This window comes from Danio rerio, chromosome 18 (genome assembly GCF_049306965.1).
Source record: "Danio rerio strain Tuebingen ecotype United States chromosome 18, GRCz12tu, whole genome shotgun sequence".
In the NCBI taxonomy this organism is placed as follows: Eukaryota; Metazoa; Chordata; class Actinopteri; order Cypriniformes; family Danionidae; genus Danio; species Danio rerio.
The window spans coordinates 19161343-19176407 of NC_133193.1; the positions used below are offsets into that span (position 1 = coordinate 19161343).

The 15065-nt window shown below is 38.2% G+C and overlaps 1 protein-coding gene and 1 long non-coding RNA gene across 39 annotated transcripts in view; one reads left to right on the forward strand and one right to left on the reverse strand.

Annotated features, from left to right (window-relative positions):
• Positions 1 to 11: 11 nt before the first annotated feature.
• The window catches only part of znf423 (zinc finger protein 423), a 218887-nt gene continuing 203833 nt past the window's right edge, over positions 12 to 15065 (forward strand). For 9 of the 38 annotated variants that reach the window (XM_073929345.1, XM_073929346.1, XM_005159129.6 and 6 more), the window contains exon 1: positions 9849 to 10570. In XM_073929345.1, coding sequence (XP_073785446.1) covers positions 10531 to 10570 — 40 coding nt within the window. In that variant the 5' untranslated portion in view covers positions 9849 to 10530. Of the gene's footprint in view, positions 1658 to 1741; positions 1845 to 2168; positions 2254 to 9848; positions 10571 to 15065 lie in introns of those variants that run through there. The other 29 variants (XM_073929365.1, XM_073929352.1, XM_073929360.1 and 26 more) reach the window with 7 other exon arrangements.
• Positions 5204 to 10613, reverse strand: LOC101885646 (uncharacterized). The gene is made up of 2 exons (XR_222491.6): positions 9189 to 10613; positions 5204 to 9018 (listed from the first exon to the last, which is right to left on the reverse strand). It is a non-coding gene; the product is annotated as an uncharacterized lncRNA (long non-coding RNA).

Sequence of the window (15065 nt, forward strand, 5' to 3'; positions counted from 1 at the left end):
CCACAATGTTTGGCAGTGATGGACTGGTAAGCAAATGATTCAACTTCATCGAGAAGGCCTGACACAGAGGGATTCATTCTGTATGCGGAGATGTTGCTTCTGTAAGCTCACGAAAGGGTAATTCTCATTTGCGGTGTTTTCTCGGTATGGAACTTAATATACATTTCACTTTAGTTATATGAGAATTGAGAAACAATCACAAAAAAACGTTCAATAACCTATTATTTCCCACCATGAGTAGTTTGGAATGACATGAGTAAATATCGTTTGGCCAGTAACGTTAGGCCTTCCGCCTGACGAAAACTATACTAGTTTTAATTATAGAGTTTTAAAAAGCATTTTAATAAAAATTATTTGTCATGTTATCTACTGATAGTTTTTCCTTTTTTTGTAGTTTGTTATTTAAAACCAGTACACGGAAGATGCCCAAAAAACTCAAATCCAAACGGTGATTAACGGTAAAGCCGCCATTTAAAAATTTTTCAAGTCAGGTTTAAAACAAATTAAGGGTGAAATTGCATATTTGAGTAACTGTTCTTTTGAAAGTTGGCGATACAAAAACATTTTACATATTTAGTTTAACGTTAAATGTAATAACGTTATAAGTGTGTATTTAGCTTTTAAATGCAAGAGTGTAACGTTAATATTTATGTTTTTGAATGTAAGCATATTTGAATGCTTAACATGGAAACATGACAAAAAAACAGTAATTCCACTACCATAATGCCCAATTAAGCCACTAGATAGCGCTGTATACCTACATAACTATACATTTAATTAAGCTGTTCAGTGTTTAATTTTTCTCCGTGTATGAAACCTAAAAACATCTTTGCTTTTCTATTACAGACATGCTGTTCTCAAATAAGATTTGGCCATGTTTTATTCGAATATTTCATTTGAAAAGAGAAGAGAAAAACTGAAATGCAGCATTTAATGCGATTTAAATACAGAACCAACCCTACAAATTGCTTTCGTCCTCCGGAACACATTGCTAGCGTGAATATATTTCCCCTCAATAACAGTAAATATCTTTTCTCATTCAAAATGAACCGTTGGGAGATGAATCGAAGGCTTGCTGAGTGTAACTACTGTACCATGTACAATTTCATAATAACTAGAGCCTGTGTTTGTAAAGGCGTTATAGTTTGCATACATTCTCTAAATTGAATGAGATAATATTGTTTTCAGACGACGAAATGTTTCTTTGAGGACAAATATAACCTATATAATCTTCAATTACAAACCAAATATAGAAATAAGACTATATTCCACTAAAACAAAGCATTGTAAAATAGCAAATGTGCCTCAAATTAGATTTTACACCAAGAGAATAAATGCCCCCGAATAATCTAATACGTTTTAATATTACACAACGTTTTAATATCATTTTTCAGAGCATTCCTAAACCAATGTATTCCTGTCCTCCTTCAGACCTTGGTTTCACAAAAATAAAATAAATAAACACATTAGGCAGGGTTTTGCTATAATAACAGTAGTTTAACCATGGTATTTGTAGTTAAACTGGTCACACGAATGGAAATCAGTACACCAAGAAAGCACAATTACTACAATAAGTCCATGGTTAATCTTCATAACGCAATGTTTTCACAAAAAATCCTGTATGAGATGAAACGCAGTTGTGGATGAATCAGCATGTGTGTATCTTCTACTCTCAGCAAATGTGTGTGTCTTTAGTAGGGCATGTTTTACAGCTGTTTGTCTCTCCACTCTCTGATCACAGACACTCGACCGCAGCTGTGAAGTATCCATCACGTCTCAAAGTAATGGAGGCCTGGTTCTGCTTCATTTCACCAGCTGGGAGGTGTTGATTGGGCCTTTTTTGGGTAAGCGAGCAAAAAACGGCCCCACTAAAGCTGATAAATGCAATAGGAGACAGAAGGATTACCAGTCAAACGGAGTGAAACCAGCTTTAGGCGTAACGGATGTGCAGACAAGCCTCATTTGTGTTCCGCAACATGCCATTCAGTTACTGTTACGATTTTGCAATCACACAAATCACCTTTTTTTCCCCCACCGAGACACACACTTGCCATTCCCGCACAACTGGATATCAATCAAAATGTATCACTATGAATATTCTTGGCATTATTGTGTTAGAATTCGCAGATACCCAGGTCGTCTCTAAACGCAATGTGCTTCTTTGTTAGGACAGCACCACACTGAGCTCCTGTATGCTGCTGTGAGTGAGATCTTCATTAGAAACCTTGAGCCCTTCACCAGGATCTGTGCCAGGTACTCACTCTAACAGCCAAACATGTTGATAATTAAACCCCTGTAATCGAGAGGTGTTATCACAACAATTAACAGCAAAAATGTGAGGGTATGAGCGAGTGTCTCAGAACGTGTGGCTTTGTAAGAAGTTCCTCCCATTTTTTTTTTTATATTGACTTGAACCCAAGGCTATGACCACGTCTTGAACATCGAGGGAGGACTAATGTTTTTTTAAAATGTTAATTAAGTGTCTTGAAAAATATCCAGCAAAATATTATTTACTGTCATCATGAAAGTATATGTTTTTGATATGATTTACTTATTTTCAAACAGAAATATCATACGTTAAAATGCTTTAACAAAAAAATACATTTCAACATGGTCGAAAATGAAGCGGGATAAAGCACAAGCTTATTATTTTCCCACCCCATTACCACACACTTCATTTGTCTATTACTTAAATTATTTCTTCTTTTTACATAAAAATATGAGCTTTACATGAGCCATTTATTTTTATCATTTTGGCATCTTTGACATATTATATGTTTGATTCCATTGATTCAGACATAGTACTGCAAACAGTCATCAATTGAAATGTCATCATACCTTTCTCATTTTATACTTTTTCAATCACCTCTATTCAATTGTGTTCTTTTCAATTTAACCAAATCATTGATATTAAGTATCAATATAAAATATAAAAAAGTATGTTCTAAATACCCCACATTTTCTATCAATCTAACTACTTTTTTCTGCGTTGTACACAAGGATCGTAAGTTAGATAGGAAGTATGTGTTAACATTATATTGAAAGATCTGTTTATATTTTCCAAAACAACTGACCACAGAGTTAAGGGACCAGAAAAATATCAATCTGTAAACATTTTTTATATTTTATTTTAAGGGAAATAAACAAGTGTTATGCATGTGACGAAAAAAATGTTTTAGCGAGTTTACAGTCTACAATATACTTTCTAGAAATTCTGTGAATTTTTTTCGTTTGCTTGCCTTTCAAAAACAACAATTTAGGCCAAACTCATTGCCAACATAATCTTTCACAAAATGACTGAGAAACTGATATTCAAGAATCATGTATAAAGCCATAAAATTGCACAAACAAACATACAAACAAAAACGTATAAAATAACAAAAAAAAAAAAAAAAAAAAAACTGCAGACATAAAACAGAAACTCTGTAAGGGGTCAAATAAAACCATATTCTTGAAACAAATCAGTTGCTAAGCCTTCTCACCCTTCATTATTTTAAAGGCCTCTACATAGGTGACAAACTGCTTTTTAAATAAAATCAGTCGAGGAGCAGTTTTCAAATTTGCATTTATAAATAAAGAATTTAGTAAAATAAGTAAACAGTTTACAGTTAAGTCATCATCTTTGTTGTTCAAATGTACTCCAAATTTCACAATGTCCCAACAAATAGAAGGAAACATTGAAATGTATTGTTTTGTCCAGTTGTCCACATCAGACCAGAAAGGATTAACCAAATTGTTACAATGACGAAACAATGATGAAATAGATTTTCAACAGTTTCAATATCACTATTGCAGAATTGGCAAACATTACAATTCACATTAAATCATTTTCTCAAAAAGTCCTTTGCAGGGTAAATATACATAATTGTAAAATGTACTTCATATTTTGGAGGGAGAGGAAACGTCAAATATTTGTATCTAATTTTCCTAACTAAAGTCTTATTAAAAGGCTGGGAAATATAATTTCTTTTAATAATTCTGTGAATTAAACTGCACAACTCAAAAAAAAACAATGCTAATCAAAAGGATAAGAGTTACCTCAGTATAGAAAAAAACGATTGATTTTATTTTATTTTTACTTTTTTTGCATTTATGTGGAAAAAGCTCCGTTATGGATGTGACAGATGTGAAATTGGCACTTGTGTGATTTTGGTAAATCAAATATAATGAAAATAAAAAGCTAAACATAAACAGACATTTTGACTATTTTTAAAGCACTGTAAAACACTTACTTACACAAAAAAAAAAAAAAAAAATGCAGAAACGGTTTCGACTTTTTTTTTATCATACCAAGGTTGAAATTTGCATGGAATTGCACATATACAGTTGAAGTCAGAATTATGAGCTCTCCTGTTTATTTTTTCCTCTGATTTCTGTTTAATTGAGAGAACATTTTTCAACACATTTCTAAACACAACAGTTTTAATAACTCATTTATTTTATCTTTGCCATGATGACAGTAAATAATATTTTGCTAGATATTTTTCAAGACACTTCAATACAACTTAAAGTGATATTTAAAGGTTTACCTAGGTTAATTGGGGTAACTGGGCAGGTTAGGGTAGTTAGGCAACTTATAGTATAACAGTGGTTTGTTCTGTAGACTATCAAACAAAAATAAAGGCTAAAGGGGCAAATAATTGTGACCTTAAAATGGTTTTAAAAAATATAAAAACTGCTTTTATTCTAGCCGAAATGAAACAAGACTTTCTCCAGAAGAAAAAATATTGTCAGACATACTGTGAAAGTTTCCTTGCTCTGTTAAACGTCATATGGGCCATATTTAAAAAAAGATGGAAATTCAAAGGGGGCCTAATAATTCTTTATATATTGTGCTCAGCATATATAAGTACAAGGAATATTTATATCCATTTCTCAGTGAATATAGGCTATGTATTTTGGTGCATTTAAACAAAACAGATTTATTAAACAGATACATTTATTAAAATAATAATTTAGTCACTAAACATATTTAGAAGTTGAAAGACAATACAATTCAATTCAAGCAAAGTATTGCAAAACAATTTCAACCTACAAAATTTAAACTAAATTTTTTAAATTGTTTGCTTCTCTTGATTTTTCCTCTTAAAATTTGTATTTAACATTTTTCTATAACATATAAATTTGGGTGTACTAGTTTTTGGACTGTTATCGTAAGTTAAATGGTTAAATAAGCTCCAGATTTGGCTTCAGTACTGACTAATCTAGTGTATATGCACAAATATAATATTGTATAGCATCTGTTAAAAATATGAATTTAAAAGATACATTTGTGAGGGGTGTACTTATATATGCTGAGCAAAATATGTATATGTATATTAATTTCATATTTTTAATTTAAATTAGCAGCTTGCACCATGTACTTGCGACATTAGCAACACGTGTGCTATGATGAGGGAAAAGGTTAGGGGCTGACTCCAGACAGTGCAAAATACAACCTACTTCAAAAACAAAACAATATGCTATTAGCAATATTGACAATAATTCATAAAAGACTATAAATACATGAAAGACAATAGATGCGTTAAGAAAAACACACATGTAGTAGGCACAGATTGACAAGTACACAGTCAAAAAGGTGTACACATAGTTTGACTGTTGTTGGAAAATTGTTGTAGGCAATATTGTTAGTAAGGATTTGGTTAAAGTGCAGTGCATGTTACATCTTGATGGTATGCAGTGAGGGGTATGGAAAGAGTTTGCGTGAGGTGTGTTAAGTTAAGTGTTCATCAGTCTGTGTAATGTATCAAATATTTAGCTGTTTACATATTACTTCACACTCTTTCGCTATTAAAAACTAAAGGCTTGAGCTGTAGTTCATGTTTGGTTTCTGTGGATTGCAAAGGTCTGCATTTGAGTTGATTGACCATTTCAGTTTTTTTGACAAAACTTTTTAAACTGGGTCATTCTAACAACAATCTGACTCAAATATTGAGACAGGCAATTTTGCATTATTAATAATCAGACTAGTATCAACAAAAATACTGAGACCTGCTATTTCTCAAACTTAATTTATGTTGGTCTTGGTGAAAGCTCAGCCTTCTTTGTTTTGATTGGCCATTTCAGTAGTTTTAATATTGATAAGGGCTGCAAGATCGACAGAACGTATATTTAAAAGTTGGTCATTCTAAGGATGGACCGAGTATCATCAGCATCAAATATTTGGGAGGGTGGCCCCCCAAAAACGTATATGCCGTTTACGCTTTAATCCTTTGGCTGTTTATTTAAAAGGCAAAATAACTGTTCATTTTTAGTTTCAAGTGTACATTTCGCACACCATTCCTCTATCAAACCATCTTGGGAGGGATTTGATGTGGGGGGAAAATGCAGGAAAACATAATTTCTCTTCCCGTCTATTTTCCTGAAAGCACATTTGTCTCTCTCCTAGTTTCCCTAATTCTCCAGACATGTTCCAAACATTCTTTTTCCCCCCTCTCCCTCCCCAAAGTTGGCTTCCTCTGCCCTCGTTCCTAGGCATCAGCTGAAGACCCAGCAAGGCCCCCATACACAATGAGCTTTAATTGGGTTAAGTTTGTCCGCCACAGATAACATTTCTCTTTCTGTGGAGAATAAAACAAATTGCTGGCACTAATGGCACTGTTTAATGTAGCTCTTTTTATTATGGATGGAGGAAATTAGGAGGAGACTCCCAACAGAGAGCTGATGTCGTGGGAGTGAGTGCATTGTTGCAGCTCATCAGAAAAGCGTTTTTGCTGGAGCGCCGGCCTCCTCGCCGCAAATGCTCATCTCTCTCGCTAAGCCCTTTCATGTGGCCTTTTGAAAACAAGTCGGCGCACCTACGAATTGGAGCGTTAAACTGTACGGCCTGTGCGAGATCTGACAAGATCAGGTCCTGCGTTTGGCGCCATGTGTCACGAACCTGTTCTCCGTCCGCTGTTTTTTATGCCTTAATGCCCTAAGTCCATAAAGCTGGTGTTTCTTTGTGTAAGTCTGGGGCAAGAGCCAGAGAAATGGGGGCTTGGAGGGGGGCTTGTTATTGAGGTTTTGGCACAAGATGCAGTAAGCCTAAAAGCCTGAAATTTGTTCTGCATTGCTTTCGTTTCTGAAGAGGGTCCCCCTTTTTCAAGTCAGACGTCTCACTGCAGCAGGCTAATGGGACGCGAGGACAGATGCACACCCTGGCATTTAACACGCCAACACCTGAGAGTGTTTGGAAGACAATCAGCAGTAAAACTGTAATGTTCAATCTGGATTTTTATGGTGGCTAATCAGGACTGATGAAGTAGAGGGTACATTAAAGTGCAGCCGAGCGGTCAGCCCCAATCTGCGTTCCTGCTCTCCACCTCTCCCTTGTGTGCCCGTGTGCACTCGGCATCAGCACGGCTGTCTGGGTCCGGGGTCAGTGTAACAAACAAAACGTGCTGTTTTAAGCGCCGCGCTGTCCTTATATGGACAATTAGTGCTGTACGCCGGCATATTTTAGCAATCCTATATTTTGCTGATATACACGTTGAGACAATTAAAAGCTCCTGGCAGTGCTTTTTTTGCTTTCATAATAGATTCTATCAGGTCAGGTCACTGTAGCTCAGTCCCGAACGTATCCGAATCAAATAAAGTTCTTCATTTTTTGGCTCACCTTCAGATCCATTAGCTTTGGACGCATTCGTATTTGTAGGGATTGACAGAAATGACATGACAAGCATGTGCCTTTCCTGTACTTTGTTAACGAGACAAAAGAGTGTTGGCTTTGCAGTATTTAAATCAGTTATGTCTAATTATTTCATACAAAAATAGCCTATCTAGGGCAAAGCCAATGAGATGTAACATTGTCTGTGGAGGGGGGACCTGGAGGAGTTGGCGTGAGTTCAGCTGAACAGAACAGAACAGAGAGAATACGCTGTAGGCAACATAAATATAACATGAACTCTCCAGGCTTGTGACAGTACAATGGGGGAGTGTTTAAGGGTGTTTTCTGGGGCCGCACTGTCCAATGGATGATGGTCGCATAAGAATAGCAGCATACCTAGGTACGCTGAGAGAGGAGACGGATGAGAGAAAGGACAAAACGCTGTTGAGTTATTGCTAAATTTTGAATAATTGTTGCATGAATAATGTAAGGGCATCAATCTACTGCCATCCCTGCTGCGTGGAGGGAAATACTAGCCAAAAGTGAGACCATTTGAGTTCAGTTAGCAGTGAAATGAAGTGTTGCAAATGCCTTCATTACTTATTTTGCGTCCGACGTAGGATTTTGTTCCTTCTTTGAATGTCCAATATTTTTCAAATGGGATCCAAACAAAAAAAAAAAAGAAAAGATTATAATACTAATAAAAATGTTTTGCCACTCATTAAAATCATCCTAAAATAGCAACGGCGTTTATTCCAAACAGGACCACCGCTTTTGTCGTTCACACCTCTTTTTCTCCAGCGTCTTAATTAATTTCATCCACATGTCTTGTAAGTCTTATTCTGAACTGTTCATTGTGGTGCAAGAAAAATGCAAATCCGTAAAAAGATGACAGAGGGTGTAATCGTGTGCTATGTGATTTCACAATGCCACTCTTTCAAACCATTCATGTCTCGGCTGTCCTTGACCCTTAAGGAGCTTGTAATGTGGGCTATTTTCCTCCTTTGAATTTATCCAAGAAAAAGGGACCACTGCGGTGAGCTTTCGCCCCTTCGTGCCAGCGGCCTCTCTCTCTGGGACACCAGAAGCACATTTAAAAGCGGTCTCCAGGCGTGCGCTCAGACGAGACAAGAGGGGCCCCGGTCCTCTGCGGGGGGTCAATTTTAAAGGCCGCTCCGTGGCTCCACAGGGCGCCTGGCTCAATCTGCAGGACATCCCACTGACCGAGACAGGGTGCCCACCATGTTATCCATGACAACGGCTGAGCAGCTCCGGCGCACCGCATGTGATTTTGACCATTTCTTAGGTTGATTTTTGCACAAATGATCTTCTTTCTGCAATTGCACTTCAGCAGCACATGCAAACGGCCAGACAGACGCTGTGGGGATTGAAAATACTGTCGAAAAGGCCTAACACTGCCAAAAGGAATCCTAGAAAAAGGGTTTAAATGAAGTTTAGTTAAAACGTATCCCAAAATAACTAAAACAACACATCTGACTGACTCCATAAAAAAAAGATGCAGATTAAACATGCATTTAATGTTGACACAAATAAACAAACACTGACACAATATATGCACTCAGAAATCTATCATACTCACCCTCTTGTTTTAAATCAGAATGAGTTTCTTTAGTCTCATTCACTTACACACAAAAAATGTAATAAAGTGAATGGTGGCGGAGGCTGTCAGGGCTTAACAAACTGCCTAATATCTCCTTTTGTGTTGAGCAAAAGAAAGAAAGTCAAAAAGGGCTTGGGAGAACGTGAGGTTGAGTAAATGATGACATTGTTTATGTTTTCGGCTGAGCCCAACTATTCCTTTAAATCTAAAACTGTTCGTTTTAAACGCAGGTTAACGCATTACAAAGACGACGTAGGAATGTTAAATGTTCAAAATAACCAAAATGTCATGGTATCCAATCGACAGTTAAACGCTGGAGTGAACCCGAGACGATGGCATCGGTACAAGGAGCGCAAAAAGCGAATCCAGTCCGTCTTTTTTCTTGCACGCTGCAGAGTTTCCTCGAAGCTCCGTGTTTTGGCCCCGATCCGTGCTCCAAGTTAAGCTGTAGTTTCCATGGCTGACCATGGTTTGGTGCTGTTGGCTCTCTCTGTCTGCTCAACCCAGGCTGTGCGGAGCTCCCTGCGGGATCAGAGCGCTCCCCCGCCGGGACCCTACTCTCACATCCTCCTGCTGGGACACGGCTACATTTCCAGCCAAGCCTGGCTTTATTATGTGTGTCTGCGCTGCAGCCCCGCCAGCAGTCGGATCGGGAGGCGGAGGGAAGACCAGAGTCAGGACAAAGAAAAAGGGAGAGAGAGGCTAGCGACTAGAAATATTTACGGCTTTTAGGACGATAAACAACAAGAAGAAGAAAATCCCCTCAGGTAAAATGCTGCGTAAAATGCCATTGAGAGTGGCACCTTCGGAAAAATAACAGCGAAGGAGGGTGGTTCGGCGGATCTCAACGAAAAGAGACAGTTGCGACAACTGCAAAAAGGAGGACAAACATAGCGAATCAATTCCGAAACACCGTCGAAGTGGCTTCTCCACATTATCGGCAAGTATTGGCACCTCTCGCTACTGATCAGGTGTAATTTGGGCACGCTCCGCTTCTCGAAACTCTGAGCGCGCGTGCCCGCTCCGCCGTCAGCGTCTACCGTTACGGAGGAACAAAAGAGCGTTCGCGCCTCGAGAACGGGGAAAGCCGCAAGTTATTCGTTAAATCTACAGGTTGGAGAAGTTCAATCATTGGAATATCCCTTTCCATTGCCGTACTCTCTCTTCCTTTGCACGCTTCTGGACTAGCGAGACTGAAGTTGCCGCATTGCAACAGGCAAAGTGAAGAAATCTCCCAAGTATCAGCGCGTGACCTGTCAATATTTCTTGGAGAGGACAAGATACCGATTAAAGAAAGTAAAATATTGCTCTTAACACGGAGATGTCTAGACGCAAGCAGGCCAAACCGCGCTCCGTTAAAGGTAAGCGTTTTATGTTGCTGTACGAGAGGGAACAGAACAACTCACATGACCAATGAGATTTCCTGGGTAAAACTGGCGGGGATTGTGAAAATTCATCGTTTTACGGGTTTGCTTTCAATAGTGACACCATGTTTAGAAACTTTAGGCATGCTTTTCGATAATTATCAAATTAAGCTCTTTCATTTTGATGCCAGGTGCCAGCAGGTCTTGTGTTTGGGAGGACAAGTTACCTCATATAAGCTGAAGCAAGGAGCTATACCTAAAAAATACATGTAAATAGGTTAGTTATTAATAATAGGTGTAATATGTTTTTAAAAAGCCCAATTTCTAATAAATTATATTTACATTTTATAATTAAACTTAATAGTTATCATAATCACGTCATTATTAATATTATACGATATACTACATTTAAATGTAAACTTTATTTATTTAAAATAAAAAAAATTAACTATATTATTTTTATTGATATTTTAACCTTATTTTTAATAGAATAACCTTTTAATTAGGTATATTCCTACATCACTCATTTTATACACCTCTCAGTCTGTTGTAGTGTAAGTGAAATTTGATTCTCTGCAGACCTCAGATTGCAGTTTTCCCCCCCTCTTTGCTGTTTATTGTCTTGAATTTATTCCCGGTTGTGACTTTGACATGTCAGAATCAGTCACACACAGTCCCATCTCATTCATGCCCCTCCTACAAGACTCAACACTTTCAGGCAGGTGAATTTAGGAGCAATAAGGCCTGCTGCTATTTCAGCTTGTCCATCAGCAGATATTGTGCTGCTGGTCGAGATATCACTTGGCACCGTCACCCCAATAGAAACCAGATGGGCTTTCGGGTGGCCATGTGGCCCATATTAGTACCCCCTCCCCCAAATAATAACCAGTTTTTTGTTTTAATTAACGGCCGCAATCTGCAGAGGTTCATCAAGGGAGAAACAAAAACGGTCATAAGTTTACATAGAGTGTAAGTGGATAATATTCATGGTGGATGAAGTGAAAATACACTCATAGACATTTAACACTGACAGAGCCTGCTGGGTGCAGATCAATCCTAAACAATGTTGTTGAGTTGTTTTGCAGAAAAGTGCAGGCTGTTGACCCTGTAATCAATAATGTAATATTTATTTTTTCACATGCGCAGAGTGATTATTGTAATATGCATAATCTCCCCCCCCCCGCTAGCATTAACCAATTTTATTTTTGTTTGTTTTGTTTATAAAAGGCACATTTAAAGCAAATGTCTTGTTGTGTTGCAACAAATACTATTGCAGTTTCCTATCGAGTATGCGTTGGCCTGCAGCAGCACAGAGGTTTGGGGGTAAACAGTGATTGTATTGACTCAGCGATGCACATCAATCAGAGGCCAATTAAATATGTAACCAAGGCTCGCTCTGTCCCTATCTCAGCCCAGCACCTTTAGCTTTGATTGGAATGCTTGGAGATTAGAAGGGCACCAACAATATGTCTGAGTGTGGTATGCACAAAAATCACTCATGTTTTTTTATGTTCCGGTGTCTTGTGTATTGGCTCGCTCATCCAGAGGTTAAGCTTGTTTGTCATTAATTTCTGCTTTGATATGTTGCAATCTGCAGGTGTTAGGGATGTAGTAAACATATGCAGGCGCATTGGTTGCTGCTGGTGGTGGTGGGCTTCTTGAGAATCCATTGCCTATTGTCAAGGTAGTCCGGGTATTTTTTTTTTCCAGTAAAGGAAGTCATGCTCTCACATCACATTACATTAGAAACTGTGATTGCCAGTGTTACTCGCGCACGCAAGAGCGAGAGAGAGATTATTTTGAGAGGAAAAAGACAGCGAGCGTTCGTCAGAGGGGGAGAGGGAGCTGCGCTTATCAAAATATTATTTCTCTCAATTAATCCCTTTTTAATGTGTGTCTATGCACTGAGTGCTCGGCTGTGGCATTCCTGTTTCATATCTCCACCGTCCCCATGAGTGTTTCATGCATTATGTAGCGATGATTATTACTTAATTACACATTAATAAATCCCCTTCATTTGCAGGACATTAAGAGGGGGATGAATGCACACGACAGTAAGAGAGACGACGAGGGCACTTATTTTCATTTTTTTCACCGTTGTTTACAGTCGACCGATTCAAATTGGACATTTTATTTAATGAAAGGGAGAAACGATTGAGTGATGCTTGTCTAAAGCTCACTGAGAATAAAATCTAATGGCGTTATTTCTCCCCTCTGCCCACTGACACCAGGATGTTTTTGGTTTTGTGGACGAATTTGTTCCTGCTTTGTATGTTTATGTCTTTCAGAAATGTATTCAGCTCTTCCTGCAGATATATGTATCCTTTCCCAAGGATTTCGATTGGGAATTGAGTAATTACTTGCTGTTTTGAATGTAAATTTTGAGTGGTGAATTTGAACAAGTAAGGGACTGTGGGAAGGAAGAATTTTTCATACATAGATGCACAGCATGACTGCAAGTATTAATTTTTTTTGATGGCAAAGAGGCAATTAAAAATGGTTATAATTATTTTGGTCATTTCATAGTTTCTTATGTGAAAATTTTCAGCTCTGCATTTGTCCGACTGTAAGCGGCTGAGGTTTTCAGTTTTTTGATTTCAGCGATATTATTTGAAATGCTTATCTTACACTTTTTTTTTTTCATGGGCTGCAAGGTTACTCGTAAGAATATTAGGAAGGAGACAATGAAACTGTATTATGTTGATCGTTTTGGTGTGTGTTAATGTAGTAGTACAGGTTTCATCATATTTTTTCCTTCTTTTCTGACACCATCTGGTTTTAGCATTAAATGGCCTTTTTATTGTCACCTAGGCTTTTGGCTACGGCGGTGAAGTTTCATTGGTCAGTGGACTGTTGTAAAATGTTGAAGTGAGTTACCATAGGGCTGCGCAGATGAAGAGATCAGGGAACGAGATCCCCCAGCATTCTTATAGATCCGCATTTGTGTTTTTCATTTCGTGCTTTGATTCGTGTGCTGTTTCCAGTTTTTGTGAACCAATCACTTTGTTGCATCTGTTGCATATTTTCAAATGATGGTTCGTTTAGAATAATAGATTCAATTTATTTTTAGGTTGTTTTTCCATTGACTTTTCTGTTGTAGTAACTGAGTTTTTTTTTCTTTCTGTAAAACATTTTCCTGAGATAATGCTATATTTAAATAAACTGTCTTGTATTTTTTTAATTAATAAATATAATCACCTGAAACTGAGAAGGCATCTGTTTTGCTTCCAGGCGTTTTAAGTGAGGATTGAGAGCGAGCTATTTATTGAGTCTGTGTGTTGACTGTTAGAGGGTGTGATTTTTGAGGTAATGGGAGATGAACCACAAAATTGATTTTTATGCTCTTGCGTTTTTTGTTTTTATTGACTTTACAGCATGAACAATTAGTTAAACAACTCTAAAAGTATTTCATCACAACCAGGAAAAAAAGTGTAATTGAGCACAGTTTGACAGCTGCTCAGGTCTTTTTTTAATGGCTTTCTTTAGGTGTTGATGTGACTCGTATCACCATATTAAGAGGCAAAACACTTTTAGCTGCTCTTTAACTTTCTTTTCAAGTCAAATACTTACACCTTGTTAGATCTCAAAGCAGTGACCCCTATTGGTGTGGAGATCATGGTGTAATTCGTCTGGTCTGTGATGGGAGGAAAAGGCGGGTGGGTTTGGATGTGGGTTTCTCCCTGGTGGGCAGTGTGTCTGCCAATGACAACTCCTTATCAGCAGCCTGCCTGCTAGTTTTGTGGGGAAGAATCTGTCTTAATGTAAGAGCTCATTCGTAGGCTCTGCCATTGTACCGGCTTAGCCACACGCTTTATCAGAAGTCCTGGGCTCAGTGGCCCGGAACCGGCGCTCGCTGCGGACCCGCTCCATGCCACGCTTCACTTCTAAAGAGAAGGCGTCGCTCTGACGCCCGCTGTTATTAATTCTGTTTGTGTGGTTGGCATTCCCTGCGCCCCCCTCTTCCTTCCCCACCAAGCCTGCCAGCCAAGGCTCCCCTGTCAGGGCTTCCCGGAGGAGCGCGGCCGTTCTAAGATGCTGCGCTCTGGAACCCGGATTGGGCTGCTGCAGAGGGCAGATTAAAACGTGCTGGAACAACGCACTGAGAAAGAGTCTCTCAAAGCTGCTCGTACCCATGTAGATTAAACATGGCAGCCATTTTCACCTAGTCCATCGAGAGCGGCGGAGACTTTTGTTTCAAAAACACGTCGCAGTACGTCTTGAAAGTATTCTTTTACATTTAGAGCGTTCATTTTGGTGACCTAGAATAGGAGTTTGATTGACGTTTCATTCTGTTAGGTTCATTTTATAATTTAGCCCTGTCAAATTGTCCATGTTACGAAGTGGAAAGTGGTTATACAGTTCAGGGGTTTGTGATTTGAAAAAAAATTATAATAAAAAAAATGGTTCAGTGAGGGCACATAAAATTTTTACAAAAGTAGCAGTAAGTACATTAATATGAGACTATTTCAACTTAATGTCTTTTAAATCTACT